This window comes from Dysidea avara, chromosome 2 (genome assembly GCF_963678975.1).
Source record: "Dysidea avara chromosome 2, odDysAvar1.4, whole genome shotgun sequence".
Classification (NCBI taxonomy): Eukaryota; Metazoa; Porifera; class Demospongiae; order Dictyoceratida; family Dysideidae; genus Dysidea; species Dysidea avara.
The window spans coordinates 37,987,540-38,010,617 of record NC_089273.1 but is presented as its reverse complement, the minus strand read 5'-3'; the positions used below and the strand labels follow the sequence as shown (position 1 = coordinate 38,010,617).

Genomic DNA, 23,078 nt, shown 5'->3' with positions numbered 1-23,078 from the left:
AGGTAGAAATTAAGTGAAGTGATCAGCCGAGATAGCAACGGTTCAATGGTTAAGGATGCAGGTGTTAGGTGTGGAGGTCCTTGGTTCAAATTCTGGTTATGATCAGTTCATTTTTTCAACATTTTTCGTGAACCTTTTTTTCTCCCCAGTGACTGCTCTATTAGAGTATCTCAATCCCATGATTTTATTCTTGCTGGTTTTTGCTTTATAACTTTGTAGCTGTAAGTTTGTTGCTGTTCTAACCACCAAAAGGCACTCCTATGATGATTGACCTATGTACACACGAATTTTCAAGTTATTCCTCTACTTGATTTACCATGTAGCCATGACAAAATAATTATTGTTTTTTTTACGTGAATAAGCGCTCATAACTCCTTTGATATTTGTGACCTAGTCTGGGAAAACCGGGCTTATCGCCTATTTAAAAGTATCGAGAAACGCCAGTTTTAAGTATTTAGTGTGTTGTAGCTTGCCAATGGTTGAAGCTATGTGTACCAAATTTTCACATGTTTTACACCAAATCTTTACCTTCCAGAGCATTCACTATGCAAGTAGCCAACAACTAAGTTTCCCACCATTTTAGATAGTTTTATACCGAGGTTGACTGTATCAGGCGAACTGCAAATTGGGTGGGAGGCGGTGGCACTGGAAAGCGGAAAAGATGGTGTTCCAAAATTGAAAAGGAAGGCCAAGGGATGAATTAGGCCAAGTTTTGGGCCATTGAGGTTTCAAAACTGGCTAATATGAAAGGAAATTCACAGCAGAGGTACTCATTCAACACCACAGAGCTGTACAGCCACATACGGTCATCTCCAGGCTGACCAGAGCTCCATTAAGGCCCCACACCACACGTACGGATCGCCACTGGGCTTGGGAAAAGCAGCCAGCAAAACCAGACCACTCAAGTCTAGCTGATTTTGATTATGGAATTATATAGTTTATTCATGTAGCTTTGTGTCCTGGGTGAAAAACCGAATCTGCTGACATGGGCGATAAGACCGGTTTTCTCAGACTGGGTTACATTTATCAGACTCATAGCAACCTTGGTATGAAAATGTACCTTTATACAATCTTTACTTGTGCCAAATATCAATACAATGGAGTTACAAGTTTGTGTTTTATAGCAATTTTTGCAAAGTGTGTAAAAAGAAACTGAAGCTCCTGTAGCCCCACTACAGCAAAGAAAAAAATAGAAATTAAAACAAAACTTTGTCCACTCATATCTCAGAAATGGCTAGGAAGATTTCCTTCAAATTTAGTATGTGGCATGGTTTACCTGGTGGGCAGCCCTGTAGTGAAACTGCTTCCAATTGGATAAGGGATCATGGAGCTACAAAGGTATGAAAATTGCATTTTCTTTCTTCCTGTAAATATACTCACGGTGTGGTGCACAGGCTTCTTGGGCCCAATGACACACTAATGTGTGTCTTGTTGTGGTCTTTGTATGGAGGTAGTGTTTGCAAGAAGGTGGTCTTTAAGGAGTAGCCACTATACATGAGTTTTACTTAGGGACATATTTATATGACAATTTGATCATTCCATTTCTGTTTTCGATTTCCATTTCCAATTTCCTTGATTTACTGTCACGCTTACAAAATGGAAAGGACTACTAGGAATAACACTTGAAAAACATTCCACAGATCAGTAAGCTATGATGGCAGTAAAGTATTCCTTTTAATACATATGTGGCGATTTCTTTATCCAAATAGCTCACTACAGTATATGACTGTGGTACTAGCAGTAATCATTTGTTTAACACATGTGACCATATTTGCAAAAGAGGGTCTTCCACACACATGTAATTCTATGAACTTGGAAGACCATAACTCATGCAGTGCTCAAGAAACATAATAACAAAAAAAATATCCATCAAGCTAGGTAGGTACTCACTACTGACCAAGTTTCAAGTTAATAGCCTTTTCCAATCTGACGCTATGACTCGTCAAAGTTGGTAAACCGAATGTGTGTGGAAGAAGTCCTTCACAAATCTGGTCACATACAAACATTGTGCATAATTATATTGATAATGCGAAAATGCATGAATGCATGTGCACGTTAATGGACCAGGAAATACACACAGCATAATTCATATACAAAATTAATACTGCTATTAATTTTATTCTGTTTCTGTTTTGGTGCTGGAACTAATTTTACCCATACTCAGACAAAATCAGACCACACACCCCAATACTGAATAACACTGGAGTTATTTGTAGATTTGTGGTCCATTTTCTATTGTTATAGGGACTTTTTGAATTAGTTGTTCCAATACTGACTAAAGAAGGAGTTCATATAGGTGTTATTGGGACACTATTTTATTTTTTTTGCTGTGACAAAATCAAGCTCAAATATGTTGACTGATTACACTCTATCACATATCAAATTATATCTCAAAGTTGGAATAGCCCTTCTCTCTATACATATATATTATTGCTGAAACGAATAGCAATTTTTACCATTCGAATAGTTGTGAACAAAACGACCGAATGTTCGATTATTCTTTAAGCATGAATTTCTGTTCAATAAGTACTGAAACCTTTGCTAGGGAGCAAGGTAAAGCCTGAGAGCTACGTATTTCTATTTCTTTTAAAACAGAATCTTTATGTCACTTTTTCAGAATATAAAGTTTCAAGACTGGCTTTATCCATCTGATCACAATGTACAAAGTGCTAACGAATATTTGAATAGTGTCTTAACAAATCAAATAGTGTGATGCTGACCGATTCATCAAATAACTGAATAATTGTTTCAGCACTAATCTATATAAAACTGACCATCTTGCATTTTTACTTCATGGTGCCACGAATATTCGATTACTTTTTAGCATGAATTTCTGTTCAATAAGTACTGAAACCTTTGCTAGGGAGCAAGGTAAAGCCTGAGAGCTATTTCTATTTCTTTTAAAACAGAATCTTTATGCCACTTTTTTAGAATATAAAGTTTCAAGACTGGTTTTATCCATCTGATCACAATGTACAAAGCGCTAACGAATATTCGAATAGTGCCTTAACGAATCAAATAGTGTGATGCCGACCGATTCATCAAATAACCGAATAATTGTTTCAGCACTAATCTTATATAAAACTGTCCATCTTGCATTTTTACTTCATGGTGCCACTAACAGTGCATATATCAATATGGGACTTTATTATAAAATTAAGTATTCATCATCTAGCAACTCTAAGTTTGTTGTTACAAGTCGCTACGTGCTTTCATTTGCTATCTACAGAACGTTGAAGGTGTTGGTGTAGAGGAAAACTCAGAGCTACATTCCTGTCAAAACCACCAATGAACAGCCAAAGCAGTAGGCAATATAACTATTAACCAAAAGATCCAGGGTTTGATTCCTGCACATGACAACTTTTTCCTTCAGTGCCACCTTTTTGTGATCCACTTTTTCATATTTCAGCTATTGATGATGCTTATTCGGCAATCTGTGCATGTGTCGACATTTCACACACTAAATGAAATACTCACGATCCAGCTACGTATGTTGCAAAGTTTATGGAAGCTTCTACATGCATTCCTTCATCTGCTACAGCACGTTGATGATGTAGAGAAAATATGTGACTGTCTCTGGGAAAACCGGTCTTATCGCCCATTTAAAAGTATCGAGAAACGTCGGTTTTAAATATTCAGTGTGTTGTAGCTGGCCAATGGAGGTAGCTACGCATACCAAATTTTCACACGTTTCACAACAATTTCTTACCTTCCTGATCATCCACTGAAGAAGTAGTCAACAGCTAAGTTTCCCGCCATTTTAGATAGTTTTTAAACCGAGGTTGTATCAGGCAAGCTCCAGAAGGGTGGGAGGCGGGGGTCATGGAAGGCGAGCTCCAGAAGGGTGGGAGGTGGGGGCCGTGGAAGGCGAGCCCCAGAAGGGTGGGAGGCTGGGGCCTTGTAAGGCGAGTTCCAGAAGGGTGGGAGGCGGGGGCCTTGGAAGGCAGGAAAGATGGTGTTCAAAAATTGAAAAGAGACGTGCTGGGATAAATTTGTCCAAGTTATAGGCCATTGAGGGCTCAGAACTGGAAGAAAATTTACAGCACAGGTCATTGTCCAACACCACAGAGCTGTACAGCCACACACAGCCATCTCCTGGTTGGCCAGGGCTCCATCAAGACCCCAGACCACTTGTACGGCTCGCCACTGTGCTCTAGAAAAGCAGCCAGCAAAAGCAGACCATTTTACTCTGGTCGACTGTGGCAGTGAAACTTGATAGTGCATTCATTAAGCTTTGTGTTTGTGTGAAAAATCAAACTTCCTGTCTTGGGCGATAAGAACGGTTTTCGTAGATCCAGTCACATATAAGTTGCATCCCATTGCTAACCACACAATAAACAGCTCAGCTGGTAAAGCACCTCCCTAAAGTTGTTGTGGTAGGGTGAGAGTTTAAATCTCACCTATGACATTTTTCATTTTTGTGTACGTGTCTCTTTGATGCATTCTTTTTCAACTCAACTTTTTTCTCATAGTAAGTCTGGTATTTCTCATAGTATATCTGGTATTTTTCCACAGCATATAGAAAAGTTTATAATAGCACATGTGATAGGTATAGAGTAGGCATGGGGAGGGCAATTGGGTGCATGATCGTTTGTCTGTGTGTTTGTCCTATGTGTTCTTTTAGGGTAAGTGCCTTCTCTTTGTAACTCCGATTTTTTGTGATGTTAACTACTTGCCTAAATTATAAAAACAATTAGCCAGCTGGAAGTGTGCGCCTTTGGGTTAAGTTAATTTTGCTCAAACCTTTGCTTGCAGTATAGCTACAATAAATAATACTGCTTTAAACACTTTTTGTTTACCATGTTATTACAGTGCCTGTAGATAGGACAGCACCACATAATTTGCAAACGTCTTGATAAGTTTGGTTTAGCTTACATGCAATTCTGCTGTTTAGCTAACCTTCATGTTCACATCATTTTAACTGTTAGGCTTGCATGATGGTGGAATAAGGTTCACATAAAAGACATCACCATGCATGCTACTTTAGGTCATGATCTTTAATGATTAATGTTATTGTGGTTTATGTGAAATCTGAAATAGTCCTGCACATAGGGCAGGTAGCAAAGCTAGTATCAAACAGTACGGTAGTACCATTTAAGTAGAAATTGCCCTGAATCTTTTAAAGTGTTGCCCAAAATTCCACCTTTAAAATCATCCTAGAGACATTTTACATGATAAAAATCAACTTTACAGATTAGTACCACTGTAGTCCATATAATATAAAAATAAAACAACATTAATGTAACAAAATACTTAATGAGGGCTAAATTTGAATGGCCGCATCTTTATGAAGCGTCATAAAGGTTTGAGAAAGCATTCAATTTCATATGTGCTCACATGTAAGACTGGTCACATTGTATGATTGTATATGCGCTGTACAACATGTAAAGACCACATACATTTTTTTGAGTCTCCCGAGCTATTAGGATTTCCAGTTTCTTGACTGTTCCCACTCCTTTAACTATGTGTGACAGCTCTTGTTTATCCAACATTAAAAAGGTATCTCCATCTACATTGTTATCTGCAAAATATTTGCACATACAGTATGTAATACAATATCTAAAATAATAGATTGGAAAATTTTGGAAAACCTACTCTTTGTGCACATAAAATTTTCTCTTTTTCCCGGGACTCTAGACAGTAATTGCTCATAACCCTGGAATCCTTAGAAATATCAAGCTAAAAAAGATAATTGCGCACGCAGTCAGGAGTGTATAAGTGTAAATATATAAGAGATTCTGATAGTTTATTCAACTACTCTTGTTACTTTTCTTCAATTAAATAACATGTTTTCATTGTGTAAAGACTTAGCTTTACCCATTCAAATATCTGAATAAATCACCCAACTTTTGGTTTCCTATGCTTGTAAAATTACTAGCTCCATGGTCTAAGATATCTCAGTTAATTTGGCTGTGAAACTTAGCAGCAGTAAGATTTAACAGGCACTTTATCCAAATGTTCATTAAATAATAATATTTTTATTTTCAATAGCTAAAATGCGACTGCCCTGTAAAAAATGGTGTGTTCCAGTATGCCCTACTGGAGGCATTATATACTGTATACACCCATGCTTTTAAGGGTCCTTGTGTACACCCACAGAGTGTTTAGGTACACTCAAAAGTGTTTTGTTTGCAGGAGTTGTTTAATAGGGACTGTTAGGGTGTAATTCCATACTACATTGAAGTAGGCCCTCATACACTCCCGTGTTAATTATTACAAGATAAGAGTAAACAGAATGTGGGAACTATGCTCCTGATGAAATTACTTGTGTTACTTCACTCCTTCAGTAATATTGCCTTCCTATATTTTAATCCCACAATCAAAAGTTATATTCGGTGGTTACATTATATATTATACAAATCCAAAGTCTTTAAAAGACAAGGAAGTCATTGCTGGAGAGAAATGTAGTATGTAAGCTATTATGGTATTACACACTTCATGCATTGCACTGAGTCAGCTGCAGACCTATATTGCTGTATTGTACAGTTCTCACATAGCGTTATCCAAGAACTCTGTAGCACAGAATACTTCTTTTTTTTACAAAAGAGGTGTTCTTAATAGGCTCGTGTCAATTATGCTGGTTAATTTCAAGCATAATAAGCTAGCAAAAGCATCAAGCATTATGCCAGCACGATAGGATGATTTTCAAGACTTTTAATTAAATTGTGCAATGCGTGCATCAAAAATACGAACACATTGCACATTATTACTGCGTTTCATACCAAAAAAACTTGCAGTGTTATTATTTTACTATTTCTTGACTGATTATTCACACATTATGGAGATAAGATCAAGACACTTTAATAAAGCAGTCACTTTAATACAGCAGTCAGGAAATGCAGATATACTCTAATAAGTCTGTCAGCTCTTGAGCATAATCTTGATTATGATAGCATAATTTTCAGCATAATAGACTGGATTTTTGAACACTGCTCAAAAGCATAATAGGAAATTTTCAAAGCATAATTGAATGGAACACCCCATAAGGGTGTAACTGAACACCTGTGGGGAGCCCAGATGTAATGGCAGATATTAACACCCCAGAAGGTTCTTATGTAAGGACCCATTTTTTATAGTGTGAGAATGGAAAAACTGGACTTACCGCACATGAAAATGGATTAATTTAGCTTGTAACGTACTGAAGGTATGTATTGGCATGCATGTTTGAATTGAGTACATAATTTCTCAATGAGTTTTGGCTTCAGGGTTTTCCCCCTAGGTACTGTTTTATTCCTTTTAAAATCACAAATACAATGGCACAAACTGTTTAGCCATTGAGCTATTGAGTTATAGCACTTTGTTTGGGTGCATGCATAAATGCCAATTTATCGGCATATTATGTGCATTTATAGTGCAGTGTTACTATAATTACATGCAAGTTTCAGGGTTATATGGCCTCTTCCCCTCCTCCTCCCACTCACTCCTTTTGGAACTCTCCTGATACAGTCAACATTGAGTTAAAACTACGTACGTATTCTAAAATGGTGGGAAACTTACAGTTGATGCACTAGAAGGTAAGGATTTGGTGTAAAACATGCAAAAATTTTGTACACGTAGTTTCAACCATTGGTAAGTTACAACACAATGATTACTTAAAACCTGAGCCATCACCTTGTAGAGAGTTCAGCTTCAAAGAAACAATCATGTGAGAGTTCAGGTACAAACAAATTGTCCTGTAGAGAGATCAGCTAGAAGAAGCTACCTTTTAGAGAGTTCAGCTACAAAGAAACCATCAGGTAGATAGTTCAGGTACAAACAAATCACCCTGTAGAAAGATCAGCTATAGAAGAAATCACCTTATAGAGAGTTCAGCTACAAAGAATCTATCATGTAGAGAGTTCAACTACAAACAAATCACACTGTAGAAAGATCAGCTATAGAAGAAATCACCTTGTAGAGAGTTCAGCTACAAAGAAACCATCATGTAGAGAGTTCAGCTACAAACAAATCGGCCTGTAGAGAGATCAGCTAGAAGAAATTACCTTGTAGAGAGTTCAGCTACAAAGAAACCATCATGTAGAGAGTTCAGCTGCAAACAAATCACCTGTAGAGAGTTAAGCTACAAACAAATCTCCCTGTAGAGAGATCAGCTAGAAGAAGTCACCTTGCAGGGAGTTCAGTTACAAAGAAATAAACCATGTAGAGAGTTCAGCTGCAAACAAATCACCTGTAGAGAGTTCAGCTAGAAACAAGTCACCCTGTAGAGAGATCAGCTAGAAACAAGTCACCTTGTAGAGAGTTCAGCTAGAAGAAGTCACATTGTAGAGCTACAAAGAAACTACCATGTAGAGTTCAGCTGCAAACAAATCACCCTGTAGAGAACTCAGCTACAAACAAATCGCCCTGTAGAAAGATTAGCTAGAAGAAGTTACCTTATAGGGAGTTCAGCTATGAACAGATCACCCTGTAGAGAGTTCAGCTACAAACAAATCACCCTGTAGAGAGTTAAGTTACAAAGAAACCACCATGTAGAGAGTTCAGCTGCAAAAAAAATCAATCACTCTGTAGAGAGTTCAGCTAGAAGAAGTCACCTTGTAGAGAGTTAAGCTGCAAATAAATCACCCTGTAGAGAATTCAGCTACAAACAAATCACCTTGTAGAAAGATCAGCTAGAAGAAGTTACTTTGTAGAGAGTTCAGCTACAAAGAAACCACCATGTAGAGAGTTCAGCTGCAAACAAATCACCTGTAGAGAGTTCAGCTTGAAACAAGTCACCCTGTAGAGAGATCAGCTAAAAACAAGTCACCCTGTAGAGAGTTCAGCTAGAAGAAGTCACATTGTAGAGAGTTCAGCTACAAAGAAACTACCATGTAGAGAGTTCAGCTGCAAACAAATCATCCTGTAGAGAGTTCAGCTAGAAGAAGTCACCTTTTAGAGAGTTCAGCTACAAAGCAACCACCATGCAAAGAGTTCAGCTGCAAAAAACCCAATCACCTTGTAGAAAGATCGGCTAGAAGAAGTTACCTTGTAGAGAATTCAGCTACAAAGAAACCACCATGTAGAGAGTTCAGCTGCAAACAAATTACCTGTAGAGAGTTCAGCTAGAAACAAGTCACCCTGTAGAGAGTTCAGCTAGAAGAAGTCACATTGTAGAGAGTTCAGCTACAATGAAACTCCCATGTAGAGAGTTCAGCTGCAAACAAATCACCCTGTAGAGAACTCAGCTACAAACAAATATGCAGTGTAAAAAGATCAGCTAGAAGAAGTTACCTTGTAGAGAGTTCAGCTACAACGAAACCACCATGTAGAGAGTTCAGCTACAAACAAATCACCTGTAGAGAGTTCAGCTAGAAGAAGTCACATTGTAGAGAGTTCAGCTACAAAGAAACCACCATTTAGAGAGTTCAGCTGCAAACAAATCACCCAGTAGAAATTTCAGCTATGAACAGATCACCCTGTTGAGAGTTCAGTTAGAAACAAGGAATCCTGTAGAAAGATCACCTAGAAGTATCGCCTTGTAGAGAGTTCAGCTACAAACAAATCACCTGTAGAGAGTTCAGCTACAAACAAATCACACTGCAGAGAGATCAGCTAGAAGAAGTTACCTTGTAGGGATTTCAGCTACAAACAAATCACCCTGTAGAGAGTTCAGCTACAAAGAAACCATTCTGTAAAGAGCTCAGTTGCAAACAAATCACTTGTACAGAATTCAGCTACAAACAAATCACCCTGTAGAGAGATCAGCTAGAAGAAATTACCTTGTAGATAGTTCAGCTACAAACAAATCACCCTGTAGAAAGATCAGTTAGAAGAAGTTACCTTGGAGAAAGTTCAGCTACAAAGAAACCATTTTGTAAAGAGCTCAGCTGCAAACAAATCACCTGTACAGAATTCAACTACGAACAAATTACCCTGTAGAGAGATCAGCTATAAGAAGTTACCTTGTAGATAGTTCAGCTACAAACAAATCTCCCTGTAGAGAGATCAGCTAGAAGAAATTACCTTGTAGAGAGTTCAGCTACAAAGAAACCACCATGTAGATAGTTCAGCTACAAACAAATCACCCTGTAGAGAGAGCAATTAGAAGAAGTCACCTTGTAGAGTGTTCAGTTACAAAGAAACCACCATGGAGATTTCTGTAATCAATATATGTGACCGGATTTGCGAAAAGGGGTCTTCCACGCACATCCAATTCCGTAAACATTGGAGACCATAACTCAGTGTTCAAGTAACATATTAACCTGACAATTTCACCATGTATTCAGCTATAGTGGTGCTCACCACTGCCCAAATATCAAGGCAATAGCTCTTTCCAATCTGAAGTTATCAATTGTCAAAATTGGCAAATTGGATGTGTGTGGAAGACCCCTTTTCGCAAATTCGGTCACATATGTATTATACAGTATATATAATTTGTACATTTACTGATAAAATATTTAAAGTACATCTACTTCATCTTTTCTTCTTCCTGTAGTAAAGAAAAAAACATAGGTTAAAAAAGTCCCAAAGCTGGCCATAGGCCGGCTTTGGGGTATACAAATACAAAAAGAAATGAAATCTAATCCAAAACAGCCAAGCTGTAAAAATAGTGTGCGGCCCTCAGAAAGGCTATGGTGAAAAAAGATGTGAAATCCAAGGTGGCGGCCAAGAAATGGCTGTGATGGTAGGTTAATGGTAAAAATTTTAATAACGACAATTCAGGTGAATTTTTGTGCCAAGACCAAGCGGCACCAAATTCACCTGAATAGTTGTTATTAAAATTTTTACCATTAACCTACCATCACAGCCATTTCTTGGCCGCCACCTTGGATTTCACATCTTTTTTCACCATAGCCTTTCTTAGGGCCGCACACTTTTTTTACAGCTTGGCTGTTTTGGATTAGATACATATATACTGGGGAGAGAATCCTTCTCTCATATATATACCCCTGTAGAAGGGCATATCGTGAAGTTATGACAGAGCACTTCTGAGTTTGCCCATTTTTCTTTGTATAATTAATGATGTCATTAGTTGAACATGGTAACGATTGAATGCATGCTTAACAAAGTCGCTAGCAACCAAATTAACTCCAGTTCTAAACATTTCTCATCGAACTAATATCGTTCCTTCATGGGTTAAAACCGCTTTGTAGGTGTTTCTTGCTAGCCCATTCATGAATACAGTCATCCTGAACATTGCAAGTGTGAAGGGTGCTAAAGATTTTTGCACTTTTGCGGCTGCCCATATGTCACACACTTCAACATCTTGTTGTTACATCATAACTTCATGATATGCCTTTCTACATGGGTATATGAGAGTAGGATACTCTCCTCAGTATATATCTTAAGAACACTTGATCATAGTAGTGAAGATGAAAATGATGCAACATCAGAAAAGGGTTTTTGGACAAAATGTGGAGGTATATACATAGCTTAATCAAAAAGAATTACAAAGATTTTCCAATGGTAAAGAACTGTCAGTCCTGCACATTAATGCTTTCCAAAACCTATTGAAGATACAACTTTGTTCAAGTGGTGGATTACAAAGTACATTATTACAACACAAATGATCACCACTTTTCAGGAAACAGGAAAGAAACTTACAAATTGTGACTGGGCCTGTGAAAACAGGGCATGTGTGGCACAAACCACACCCCTTCACAATACAGGTCATATAGCAGTATTGAGAAAAAATATTTGCATTCTGTAACTTGCATCAAAGGGCTAATTAAAGGCTTAACAGGAACTGAAATTGTATTGCCACAGAGCATAGTCAAATAAAAAGTTATGAATGATAGAAGTTTGAAAATTAGACAAAAATCAGGTACCCACATGCCCTATTTTCAAAGGGCCAGTCACAATTATACATGCGTACTATCATAAGTCAAAAAATCAAACATTGGGCTGTCTTTAAAATAAACAGTGATAGTAGAATTCATCTGTATGATTCAACCTATACCACAATTGTTGGAGATCAGGGGAGGATCCAGGAGTTGGCAAGGGAGGGGCACAAGCAGACTAAGTTGTAAGTGGTTGGGGGAGAGCCAGATTCTCTAGTTCAGTGCTGTATTTTTGAAGTAGCAAATAATCACCTCTTAGTAGTGTCTCACTGTTGATTTTTGCCATTTTGGCCTTTTCAGATAGTTGTAAAGTCTTAAAAGTTGTTTTAAAGGCCCTGAATGTCTTAAACAACTGCGACGCGATAATTATTTTTAGAGGCGCTTAGTACGTACAAAGGTGCTGAAAGACAATTTCTCGGCTAGTTTGACTTTGGTTCGCTTTGGTTTCAGGTGAATTTGTAATAAATGCTAGTAAAATGTGCATATTTTCATGAGTTTCTTGGCCTGACAAAGTTTAGTAGCTATTTTAATCAGAAGTATGGCTGGCTCCTCCGCAAGGTTAGGGAGGGGGGGGGGGCATTTGCCCCAAATGCCCCATCCTGGATCCGCCATTGGAGATGGCAGACAAATTATTGCACAGATGTTGAACACAGATAAGTAGACATTTTCTGTGATATGAGGAAGCAGTTAGATACTGCAGACTGTGAATATAGCCAAATTGATGTGCACTGTGAAAAAAGAGGAATATAAGATGGTATATCTAATGGCTTAAACTATACAAATAATCTCAGTATAGTCTTGCATTACACTAACTATCTTATAGTTTAGTATAAACCCCATCTTATATTATGGGAAACCGATTATACTTTAGTTTAATACACATTCTTTGTATGGCTTTGTTTACTTAACTAAATGTGATAACTTTTTAGCTTCACCATCAGATCTCATTATTTTTAGCTTCACTATCTTATGTGACTTAAATTTTTTTACTGTACCAAACAAAGTCATGATGATTTTACAATAAGTAGCTACACTTCTGTTAATCACTATAGCTAGCTAACTAGCTTCAGTTTGTTGTGATAATTTCATACGCACACATTTTCATATAGCAAAGCATATAATACCAGAAAAATTAATTATTCAATCTAAGAGTCATACAAATCTAGATTTTCTTGCACAGTTAGCACACCTGCAAAAGTTCGTAGTAATGCTTGTTTAAAATTGAAAGGGTCAGTGGTGTGCGCATGCGTATTAGATGCAATTAAGTCGCCATCTTTGTCGCTATTGTTGTATCAGAGGTTGTAAATGTGAGTGATATGACAGTGTATCTTGCGGAGAGAGTGTGCGCGATCAGTGCCATCATCCAATGAGCCACGATGATAGTTATGGACCACAACTGTACGTCCCTGCTGGCTGTAGCCAGTGGTGAAGTGGCACGGCCAAGTGGACAATTCCTTAGATGGCAGCAATCAAAAACAGCTCTAGATGAGTAAGTATTAGACTAAAATGATAGCTTGTACGATAGGTTTAGCCGTATTAAATTGTTTATTGTGTATTGTATGACAATGGCCTGTAAATGATTCAACTTTGGTGTTGCTGTGTACGTATTAAATGTTTTAGCTATATCCTGTTATCTCAGCTTATGGCGGATGACGAGTGGACACAGTTCATCAGCCATCAACGGTAAGAGTATGCATGGTCTGCTCTTATGATTTTGTATATTATCTCTTCAGTGGTACAGTTTCTTGTCGAACCCCTTAGTTCTACAGGCTGTCAGTGTACAACATCTGCAGTGTTAGTTTCCTTCAATGGCAGCTGCTTCCTTTAAAGAATCTGGTAGCGACCATATGTGGACAGTTTTGTTCTTTTTTCACGGAGTTGTTCAACGTCATCTTCTAATTATACTTACAGCTGTAAGTGCTAAGCCTGATTGTGTTTTTATTCATTTTCTTTTTAATAGGGAAGGAATTACAGACTTGGTCTCAGTTCTAGGAAATTCTTCTTATTGCTAGAATCTGTAAGTAAGTATACTGAGAGTGTCCAGTATACAATTTATATTTACATTCGTTTAGGTTTGTGGAAACTGGTCTCATTTCTTCTGGGAACCGGTCTCATGTCTTCATACTTTTTATCAACAGCCGATGGCTGCTACCTTGTCTGGCACTGTAAATGAGTTGAGTGCTTTCAAGAACCTGTTCCATCTTGTTTGTCCTTATTTCACTGACCATGCTCATATTGCTAACAAAAGTAAGTTCACTGAGAGTATGCAAATTATATTATATTTAGTCTTGTTTCAGTTGTACTTAGTGATTACAAGATTCTTGGACTTGGTTATCAGTGTATCAGATGTTTCTTGTGAGCTTACATAACACGTTAGCCCAACAAAGTCACATACTAAATGGCTATTTTATGTCTGGTTAGACTCACTGATAACAACTGTAAGTACACCAAATAATCCAGAATATGAATTATGTTTGCCTCCATTTAGGGTTGTGAGACCTGGTCTTATCAGACTTGTCTTAGTTGTACATGGATTGTCGGTCCCAGACTCGGCCTCAGTTTTAAAATATTGTTACAAACTGTATACGTAAGTACAATGATTGTTCAGTATACGCATTATATTTACCATTGTTAATAGAGTTGTGGGACCTAGCCGCCATTCTACATGGTAATACTAGGTTTCCAGACAAGGTCTCGGTTTTATGAGATTCTTATTGTTACAAACTGTAAGTCCAACGATTGTCCAGAATACACATTATATTTACCATATTTGTATTAGAGCTGTGGGACAGTTCTACTAAGCCAACTAACAGATTATCACAGAGTTCTACATAGTGATGATAATACAGGTAATTTGTAATGGAACTTGTGAATTGTATTTACTGTCGTACCTGCTGCAGTTGGATAAAGACTGATAAATGACAAAATTGATTTGATACTGTCATGGCCGGCCAAGGAGACATTGATTTAATAGCTGTACGTATAGTGGTTTTAATATATTTACAGAATTTAATTCATTACAAATATAATTATAGAAATTATTTAATTAAGGTAGCCACAGATTATAGGAAAGTAAAAAAGTACAGTAGTATAGTAGCCAATATATGGTTGAAATAGGCTTATTATCGTCTGATAATACACTGCACTATACTAGTGATTTAATCTCTAATATATGACTGTCTTAAATGTATTCAATAAGCTTGTTAGTAAAGTCCTAATCTATTAATATATGCTGTACTATTTCATTCCAATACTAACATAATAAGACTGTTATAGACCTTATTATTCTGAGCTTTTTCACAGTGGTGTTTAGCACATAGCAGGGACACGTGTATCACTGTTTTTAAGAAAAGAATTGTGACCACATTTATGGAAGATAAGGATAAAGTGAATAAGAGAAATTTTTCCTCTTTACAGCATCACAAATGTAAATCAAGAATTCTGAAAACTGAAGTAAAATTGTATGCTGTGATGGATACAACAAAGGGTTTCATGCAGTTTGTGTAGACTATTCTGATAATAATCATGGTACTGTAATAAGTGCAGCAAGAAGCTGTCTAACTAGTTAAAATTATTATAACTAATTACATGCTTGCATATATATATATATACAACCTCACATGACGCAAGTAATAGTTATAACACACCCATGAGGTTTGCATCTGATTTGTAAACATCACACCTAAGTGTTGCAGGCCTGAGGGTGGAGTTGTTTACAATTCAGATACAAACCGAATGGGTGTGTTCTAACTAATTTGTGGTATAGGGGCGTGCACAGATCAAAGGCACTTATTTGTAACACAGAAGGAACAAGAAAGTAAGGCTACTGGCTACTGCTGAGTGCTATGTACAAGGAACAATTTTACTTACTAATTGATGTCTTGATGGTTGGTTAATTCATTGGTAGCGCTTTTACCATGCATGAGCATGAGGTACCATCATCAATGCCCATCAACTCCAGCTATTGTACTACTTTGTAACATTTAGACTGGTGTAGCGGAGGTTTGTTCATTGTTGAGTGGTGCAGCACTATAATAGCCTTGGTTAGCTTAATTTATTGTGGTACACAGTTAGGGATGAACCTATTTTGCTTTTTTTCCACCTATTTTTCTTTCCAGCAATTCTTTTATTTTTTTACCTATTTTGCTCAATATTTCGCTCTATTAGAGTATCTCGATCTTTATTATACATAATGTGCTAAGTTGCCATTCCTTGCTGCCATTTTTTCCAATTTTCCACCTATTTTTCCAGCATTTTGCTCTTTGCTTTTATCAACGTAGTTTTCCGAAAATTTTGCCGGCAAAATCGGCACATCCCTATACACAGTTAGCTACCGACTCAGCTTAGCAGTTGTATTTCTTCCTTTCATTCAGATGAGCACAGTGTTGTGCAATTATTTGTTCCAGAGTGATTTACCTCCTTGTCAGTCCTTGATGTATTAACCTTGTATTGTGACTTCCTATGTCAGTCTGATGTTCGGTTTCATTTGAAGTCTTCGAAATAATTAGAGCATGGCCAGACTATGTGTTTAAAAGGAGCTACTTAGCCATGCTACAATTATTTGTAATTGTAAACCAGTTTACAACTGATTTGTAACACTGGCGGCAGTCTTTGATCAGCCCATGCATCATACTACAATAAATTATTTTCCAGAATTTATATTATTAGCCATACATTAGTCCCAATAGTAGGAGTGCAATTAATCCCAAATCACACTGCCTTGTTTCTGTAATTGCACTGTAAAGTAGCCAATAAAATATCAGAATAACAGAAGCCTTTAAGCGCAACATTTGTAGACATTTTGAGTAGCCAATGAGAATTGCTGACAGGTGAAGCCTTTTAAGTGCAACAGCAAAGAGAGATGACCATCATTATTATAATGAGACACAAACATTTACATTAACATTAAGGAATCCTCGGTCACTCGATTTAATATAAAGAAGGATGATGCAATCACCTGGTAGAAGTTATTGGCCACAGTCAACTGGATAGATGTGTACTAAAAACCATGAAGAGTGGTTACTATGCGATTAGTAGGCAATCACACACATTTGAGTGCAATTAGGGAATAACTGTACGAATAACAGTCAAAATTGCGCGAGGTGAAGCCGAGTGCAATTTTGGCTGTTACGAGTACAATTATTTCATAATTGCATTCCAATGTGTGTGATTACCTATACTAATTACATCAATACTCGCGGCAGTGAGTCGCGCGGCCAGTAATGAAAAACCGCGCGCTGCAGACAATAAATGACGCGACCACTACACGTGAGGATTTTACAGGAATGAACGTTGTCAAATTCGGCCATCCTGTAACTCACCCGTCACTTACGCTATCCCTCTGAAACTCTAGAGTTAAACTCATCGTGTCACTAGTAACTACAACACAAGCAGTGAAGCAAATCCATGCTGATTGTTTCATGATCAAATGTGACCAGATTTTACAGAACCGAACCAAATCGCACATCAGGCAAAATCAAACTAACACCACCAGTGGATAGCTACACTATCGTACTACAAGTTTAGACACTCAGCACTACTCAAACTACACGAGGCTGGTTTTAATAGACGTATTTTCTGGGTGGTGTGGAGTGCCCAAATGGCGGTTTCAGGCCTTGTGAAGGACCTGGCTTGGCAAGAATCAGTGGTTTACTGGTGGACAGCCTTATAATGTTGGCCAGACGTGTTCTATGTAGATTTTGCTACATATCAGCCACTAAGGAGCCAGCACAGCCCTATAATCTCGTGTCTGGACTCCAATCGTGGTCTGCCTCCATTTTGAGGCCTATCTAGGCCTATCTTTTGCCCTCTCCGCCACCCCCCAGCCTCCACCCCTTTGTGAGCACTCGTGATACTACTTCGCTCGTCCAACTGCTCAGATTTTCTATCTTATTTGGCGGGAAACTGTACAAGCAGCTACAAGTACTGGAAGTGGCTTGAAAGGTAACAGATTGATGCATCTTTTGTGTAAATTTCATACGCGTGCTTCCTATCCTTGGAGAGGTATGCTGGCTTCAATTCTTTAAAACCGTTTATCTCGAAACTTCTAATGTTCGATTTGGATCGTTTTTCCAAAATCCAGTCACAAATATAGTTACATACCGATTTTCAACTCACTACGTGAAGCGGTTTATCCTGTAGGCATGGCAACAATCGATCTTGTTTTATGCAATTAATTGATCATAAATCTTGAATTATTTATTGAATTTGCACCAAATTTGATATAAGGATTTGCCTTGGACTCCCTTTAAGTTTGCCAAATTTCAAGATGATCGGATAACTTGTTTGTGCTTATAGCAATTTTTTGCAAAGTGTGTGAAAGTAAAAAGCAAAGAAAAAATCAAACTTTGGCCACTTGTATCTTGATATTAGCTGGTGATTTCCTTCAAATTTGGAATGTGGACTCCCCTAACTGGCAAGGCAACTCTGAAGCAATTTGGTTCCTTTCAGATAAAGGATCACTAAGATACAAAGGCATGAAAATGACATTTTCTTTCTTCCTGGCATATACCCACAGTATAGTGTGCCGGCTTTTTCGAACGCACGGCACACTAATGTGTGTCTTGATGCTAGTTAAAGTTGTGAGCCAATGTCATCATCACATGTACATGTATTAGGTCACCAGTTTAAGTCTGAATGTGCTAGCTATGTAGAATTGAAAAGTGAAATGTGTGTATATTAGCATGTTACCTTTAAAAGCTTGACAGTGTTCTAAAGAGAATCCTTTTGCTTTCAACCATTCTACAAAGTCATCAGTGTTCAGTTCTTTTACATCAATAACATCAAGGTTTGAAAATTTATGAGCTAATCTGGAAATGGTTGAACCAGCATATTCATCTAATAATGATGCGGAATCACTTCTGTGTTTAGTGGAAGGTAACATTTCTTTTTCTGTATTAGTCTGCAACAAATATACAGACACACAAATATATATTTATATATATATATATGACTAAATCCAGGCTTCCACATACATTAAATTCTTTGACATTTATTAACCACTTGTAACTTGACCACTGCTTCTGCTTGTGACCTACATTTTTTTTACACAATTCTTACATTGCATTTTGAAGTAACATGTCAATTATTTGAAATAGACAGCATATTTCTACAATGATATATGATCCTTAAATCTGCATGTGTGTAGAAACCTGGTTTTGTCAAATCTGGAAATATACATTATATGTATATATTATATTAACACAGTTACGAGGGATATTAGTAAAGAGCACAGGCATGTAGGTTTTATTTTTGCTTAAATGTAATGTGTATAATGTATATAGATATCTAAACCAAAATAACCAAGCTGTAAAAAAATAGTGCGGCTCCCAAAAAGGCAAGGATGAAAGAAGATGTGAAATCCAAGGTGGCAGCCAAGAAATGGCTGTGATGGTAGGTTAATGGCAAAAAATTAATTACAAAAATTCAGGTAAATTTGCGTTGCCTCCTCCACTAGGATTCGGCACCAAATTCACTCGAATTTTCATAATTAAAATTTTTACCATTGACCTACCATCACAACGTTTTCTTGGCCACCACTTTGGATTTCACATGTTTTTCATCCTGGCCTTTTTGGGACCGCACTCTTATTTACAGCTTGTCTGTTTTGGCTTAGATATCATTTCTTTGTGTATTACAAGCCACAACGCCAGCCATTAAATGGCTTTGGTACTTCCTTCTAACTTTTTTTCTTCTCTGCAGGAATTGTGGAACAAAGGAAGAAATTTTGTGTACAGCTTTTTGTCTGATTGAAATTATTTTTTATATTTAACAATGAAAGATAATCACATACTGTAGGTAATAAGGTTACATAACTGAACTGTAACTGAAACTCTTATTGTTTGTAGCTGGACTCTTTTCAGAGTGACTTGTTTCTAGCTGAACTCTCTATTAATATTATTATTATTGTTATTATTGTTACTGAGCAGACAGCACAGCTGATATGCTCAGGAAAAAAACTCTACATGGTGATTTGTTTTTAACACATGTTTCTACAGGGTGATTTGTTTGTAGCTGATCCCTATAGGGTAACTTGTATCTAGCTGATATCTCTACAGGGTGACTTGTTTGTAGCTGAAATCTCTACAGGGTGATTTATTTGCAGATGACCTTTCTACATGGTGACTTCTTCTAGTTGAACTCTCTACACAGTGATCTATTGCAGCTGAACTCTCTACAGGGTGATTTGTTTGCAGCTGAGCTCTCTACATGATGGTTTCTTTGTAGCTAAACTCTCTACAAGGTAACTTCTTCTAGCTGATCTCTCTACAGGGCGATTTGTTTGTAGCTGAATTCTCTAAAGTGTGATTTGTTTGCAGCTGAACTCTCTACATGATGGTTTTTTTGTAGCCGAAGTGTATGCAGGGTAATGGAGTTGTAGCTGAACTCTCTACAGGATGGTTTCATTGTAGCTGAACTCTCTGCAAGGTGATTTCTTCTAGCTGATCTCTCTACTTGGTGGCTTGTGTCTAGTTGTACACTCTACAAGGTGATTTGTTTGTAGCTGAATACTCTACAGGGTGAAATTTGTAACCAAACTTTCTGCAGGGTGACTTGTTTGTAACTGAAATCTCTACAAGGTGGTTTTTTGTAGCTGATCTCTCTACAGGTGACTTGTTTCTTACTGATCTCTCAACAAGATGGTTTCTTTGTAGATGAACTCTCTATAGGGTGATCACTTCACAGCTGAACCCTCTACAAGGTGGTTTCTTCTATGTGATCTCTCTACAGTGTAATTTGTTTGTAGCTGAACTCTCTACAAGGTGACGTTTTCTAGCAGAGCTCTCCTTTGTTTCTAGCTGATTACTCTACAGAGTAACTTGTTAGTAAAGCTGAATTCTTTGCATGGTGGGTTTTGGTTGTTAAACTCTCTGCATGAAGACTTATTTGTAGCAAAATTTTTACAGAGTGAATTGTTTGTAGCTGAACTCTCTACAGGGTGCATGCCTTGTTGATAGCTGAACTCTCTTCAGTGTGACTTGTAATATTCTGAATGTCTACAGCGATATATTTGTAGCTGATCTCTCTTCAGTGTGACTTGTTGTAATTATACAGCGATATATTTGTAGCTGAACTCTCTACAGGGTGACTTGCTTGTAGCTAAGCTGTCTACAATATTAACTGGTTGCTGCTGAATTCCTTACAGAATAACTTGCAATGTAATAGAAATCTATAATGGAGTAAGTCATGAACTAGCTGAATGCTCTATTAGGGTGACTGTTCAATTAGAGTATCTCGATCTCGCATTTGCTACACGGAGTTGGCTTTGGAATCATAAATCAGTGGTTTGTAAACCTATTGTTCTGTACTACTGCTAGGAATTTCTACGATGACTATTCCAGCTACATACTCATTTTCAGCTCACTAATCTAAGCAGTTTGTCTAGTAGGCCTGAAAATTATTGATATTTTTATTCACGAATCTTAATCGCGTAATTGTTACACATGTTCGATTTCGTGTTTTAACAGTGATGTACATGTACATGCACACATATACACATGCTTTGCAACAATCAACACATATAGTAGGGTCCTGTCAACGTACCGATGGTCCGGGAAAATAAGGTCCTGGCGGACCATTTATGCTGTCATAATAGGTCCGGCCGGACCGTTTGTGCTTACATACTTGGTCCCCCCGGAACACCCATGCCAGTGCATAAATGGTCCGATCTGAACATAAACGGTTCGCCCCAGTTTGTCATGCATGCACCCTATAATTATGCTGGCATGAATTTTGCAGCTAAGTTAAGATATCTGAAGCAATATGTGACAGAATTTTGGAAAACCGTCGATATACGCACAACAATACTTTTGTAATAAACGCATTTAAAAAGTATGGGTATTAAACGCAAGCTCCAGAAAATAATTTCCTAAGTTACTATCGCCTCGCTAGTGGGCGAATTAAGCCGCCAATGGATACATCCTGGGCATCATCTTGTTCACCTGTCCATAGGGAGTACAAAAATCTTTGTTTCATCTCCATACACAAAAAGATTCCAAAGTTACAGACATTAGTTTACGTTGCGATGACGAAAGAATTTACCGACGATCTTTTTTCAGTGAATTTACCTTCCTTCTCGAACAAAGAAGCATGCCTGGGGGAAAACTATACCTTGGTAGATGCACAAATTGATGGCGAACACAATGAGCCAAGATTCAATTCCGTACGTCGTTGTATCAGTAAGTTATGATGGTTTATGTAAGCGCCTGTAGATACTTTTCTCGATAGCTTCTGTACATATAAAAAAAATCTAATTATTTGTTCGTCCGGCTGTCTAGTGCTGTATTTCCAACGCTGCTTAACTTAGGAAGCTGAAACTTGGCTAGTCCATTCCCCTGTCCCTGTAGAAAACAAAGAACAAATAAAATGCATTTTGAAAATTGTGCGGATATCGACGGTTTTCTAAAATTAGGTCACATATGGTTGATGCTATAACGTATATATTAAACCCTTGCTCACGACGTAGTTCCTGAAAATGCATGTCAGTATACGGGGCGGATACAAGGGCTCTTGACCCCCTCCATAAATTTTAGTACACGTACTAAGATCGAAATACTCTAATAGAACAATCACTCTAATAAAGCAGTCACAGTAGTGTGTAGTGAGCTATGTAAGGATTTTTATGTACTCCATCAGCGATAAATACGTAGTTGGTGAGGTGGGCAGCTATTATCAACTGGCTGTGACATTTTTTTGATCTCACCTTACCGGACAATGCAGTGCTTCTGTTCATTTTGACCCCCTTTCCATAAGTCTGGATCCACCTCTGCTAGCATATAAAAATTGGCTGACACTCTATAGATTAGATAATCAATTGATTCATAACTCCATTTATTATTAGTCTTCCCTTTCTAATATGATACTCAACTTCACTAAATGTGTATATGTTCCCTTCAAATCTACTTCCAACACTAGATATCTTATTTCTACTATTGTCATGAGACCCACGAAAAAGACTTAGGAGTGGTGCTCACCAGTAACTTGAAGTGGATCAATCATTGCACTTTGACTTTGGTTAAGTTTGTAGTAGCCTCGGTTAGGTAATTATTTCGTCACTCAGTATAGCTAATCACAACAAGTAGTGGCTTAGCTTTAATAGCATTGACATTTATAATCTGGACCAGTTTTGCTCGGGTAGGACCATTTTTGCTGTCATAGCTGGTCCGGCCGGACCATTTATGTCGAACATATGCAGTCCAGCCGGACCGTTTATGCACCCGGACCAAATATTTTGTTACAAGTCCTTAATCCGAAAAATCAACTTTCACAAATGGCCCCCCTACCATTGTGAGATGTTCATTGTAGTATCCCATTGCTAGA

At 37.6% G+C, this 23,078-nt stretch overlaps 1 protein-coding gene and 2 long non-coding RNA genes across 14 annotated transcripts in view; 2 read left to right on the top strand and 1 right to left on the bottom strand.

The window, feature by feature from the left end:
* LOC136247263 (uncharacterized) overlaps nt 1-14,729 on the top strand; it is a 75,750-nt gene extending 61,021 nt beyond the window's left edge. For all 11 annotated transcript variants that reach the window (XR_010697271.1, XR_010697270.1, XR_010697278.1 and 8 more), the window contains one exon: nt 14,660-14,729. This is a non-coding gene — a long non-coding RNA (uncharacterized lncRNA). The remainder of the gene's footprint in view (nt 1-14,659) is intronic.
* LOC136247257 (uncharacterized) overlaps nt 1-23,078 on the bottom strand; it is a 237,281-nt gene that overhangs the window by 93,734 nt on the left and 120,469 nt on the right. The window contains exons 4-5 of the mRNA XM_066038884.1: nt 18,450-18,660; nt 5,400-5,521 (exon numbers count right to left, since the gene is read on the bottom strand). Coding sequence (XP_065894956.1) covers nt 5,400-5,521; nt 18,450-18,660 — 333 coding nt within the window. The remainder of the gene's footprint in view (nt 1-5,399; nt 5,522-18,449; nt 18,661-23,078) is intronic.
* LOC136247273 (uncharacterized) lies at nt 12,761-13,772 on the top strand. 2 transcript variants are annotated; one of them, XR_010697306.1, is made up of 4 exons: nt 12,761-13,248; nt 13,399-13,442; nt 13,493-13,672; nt 13,720-13,772. It is a non-coding gene; the product is annotated as an uncharacterized lncRNA (long non-coding RNA). The 2 variants fall into 2 exon arrangements; XR_010697305.1 differs by having other exon boundaries at nt 12,761-13,442.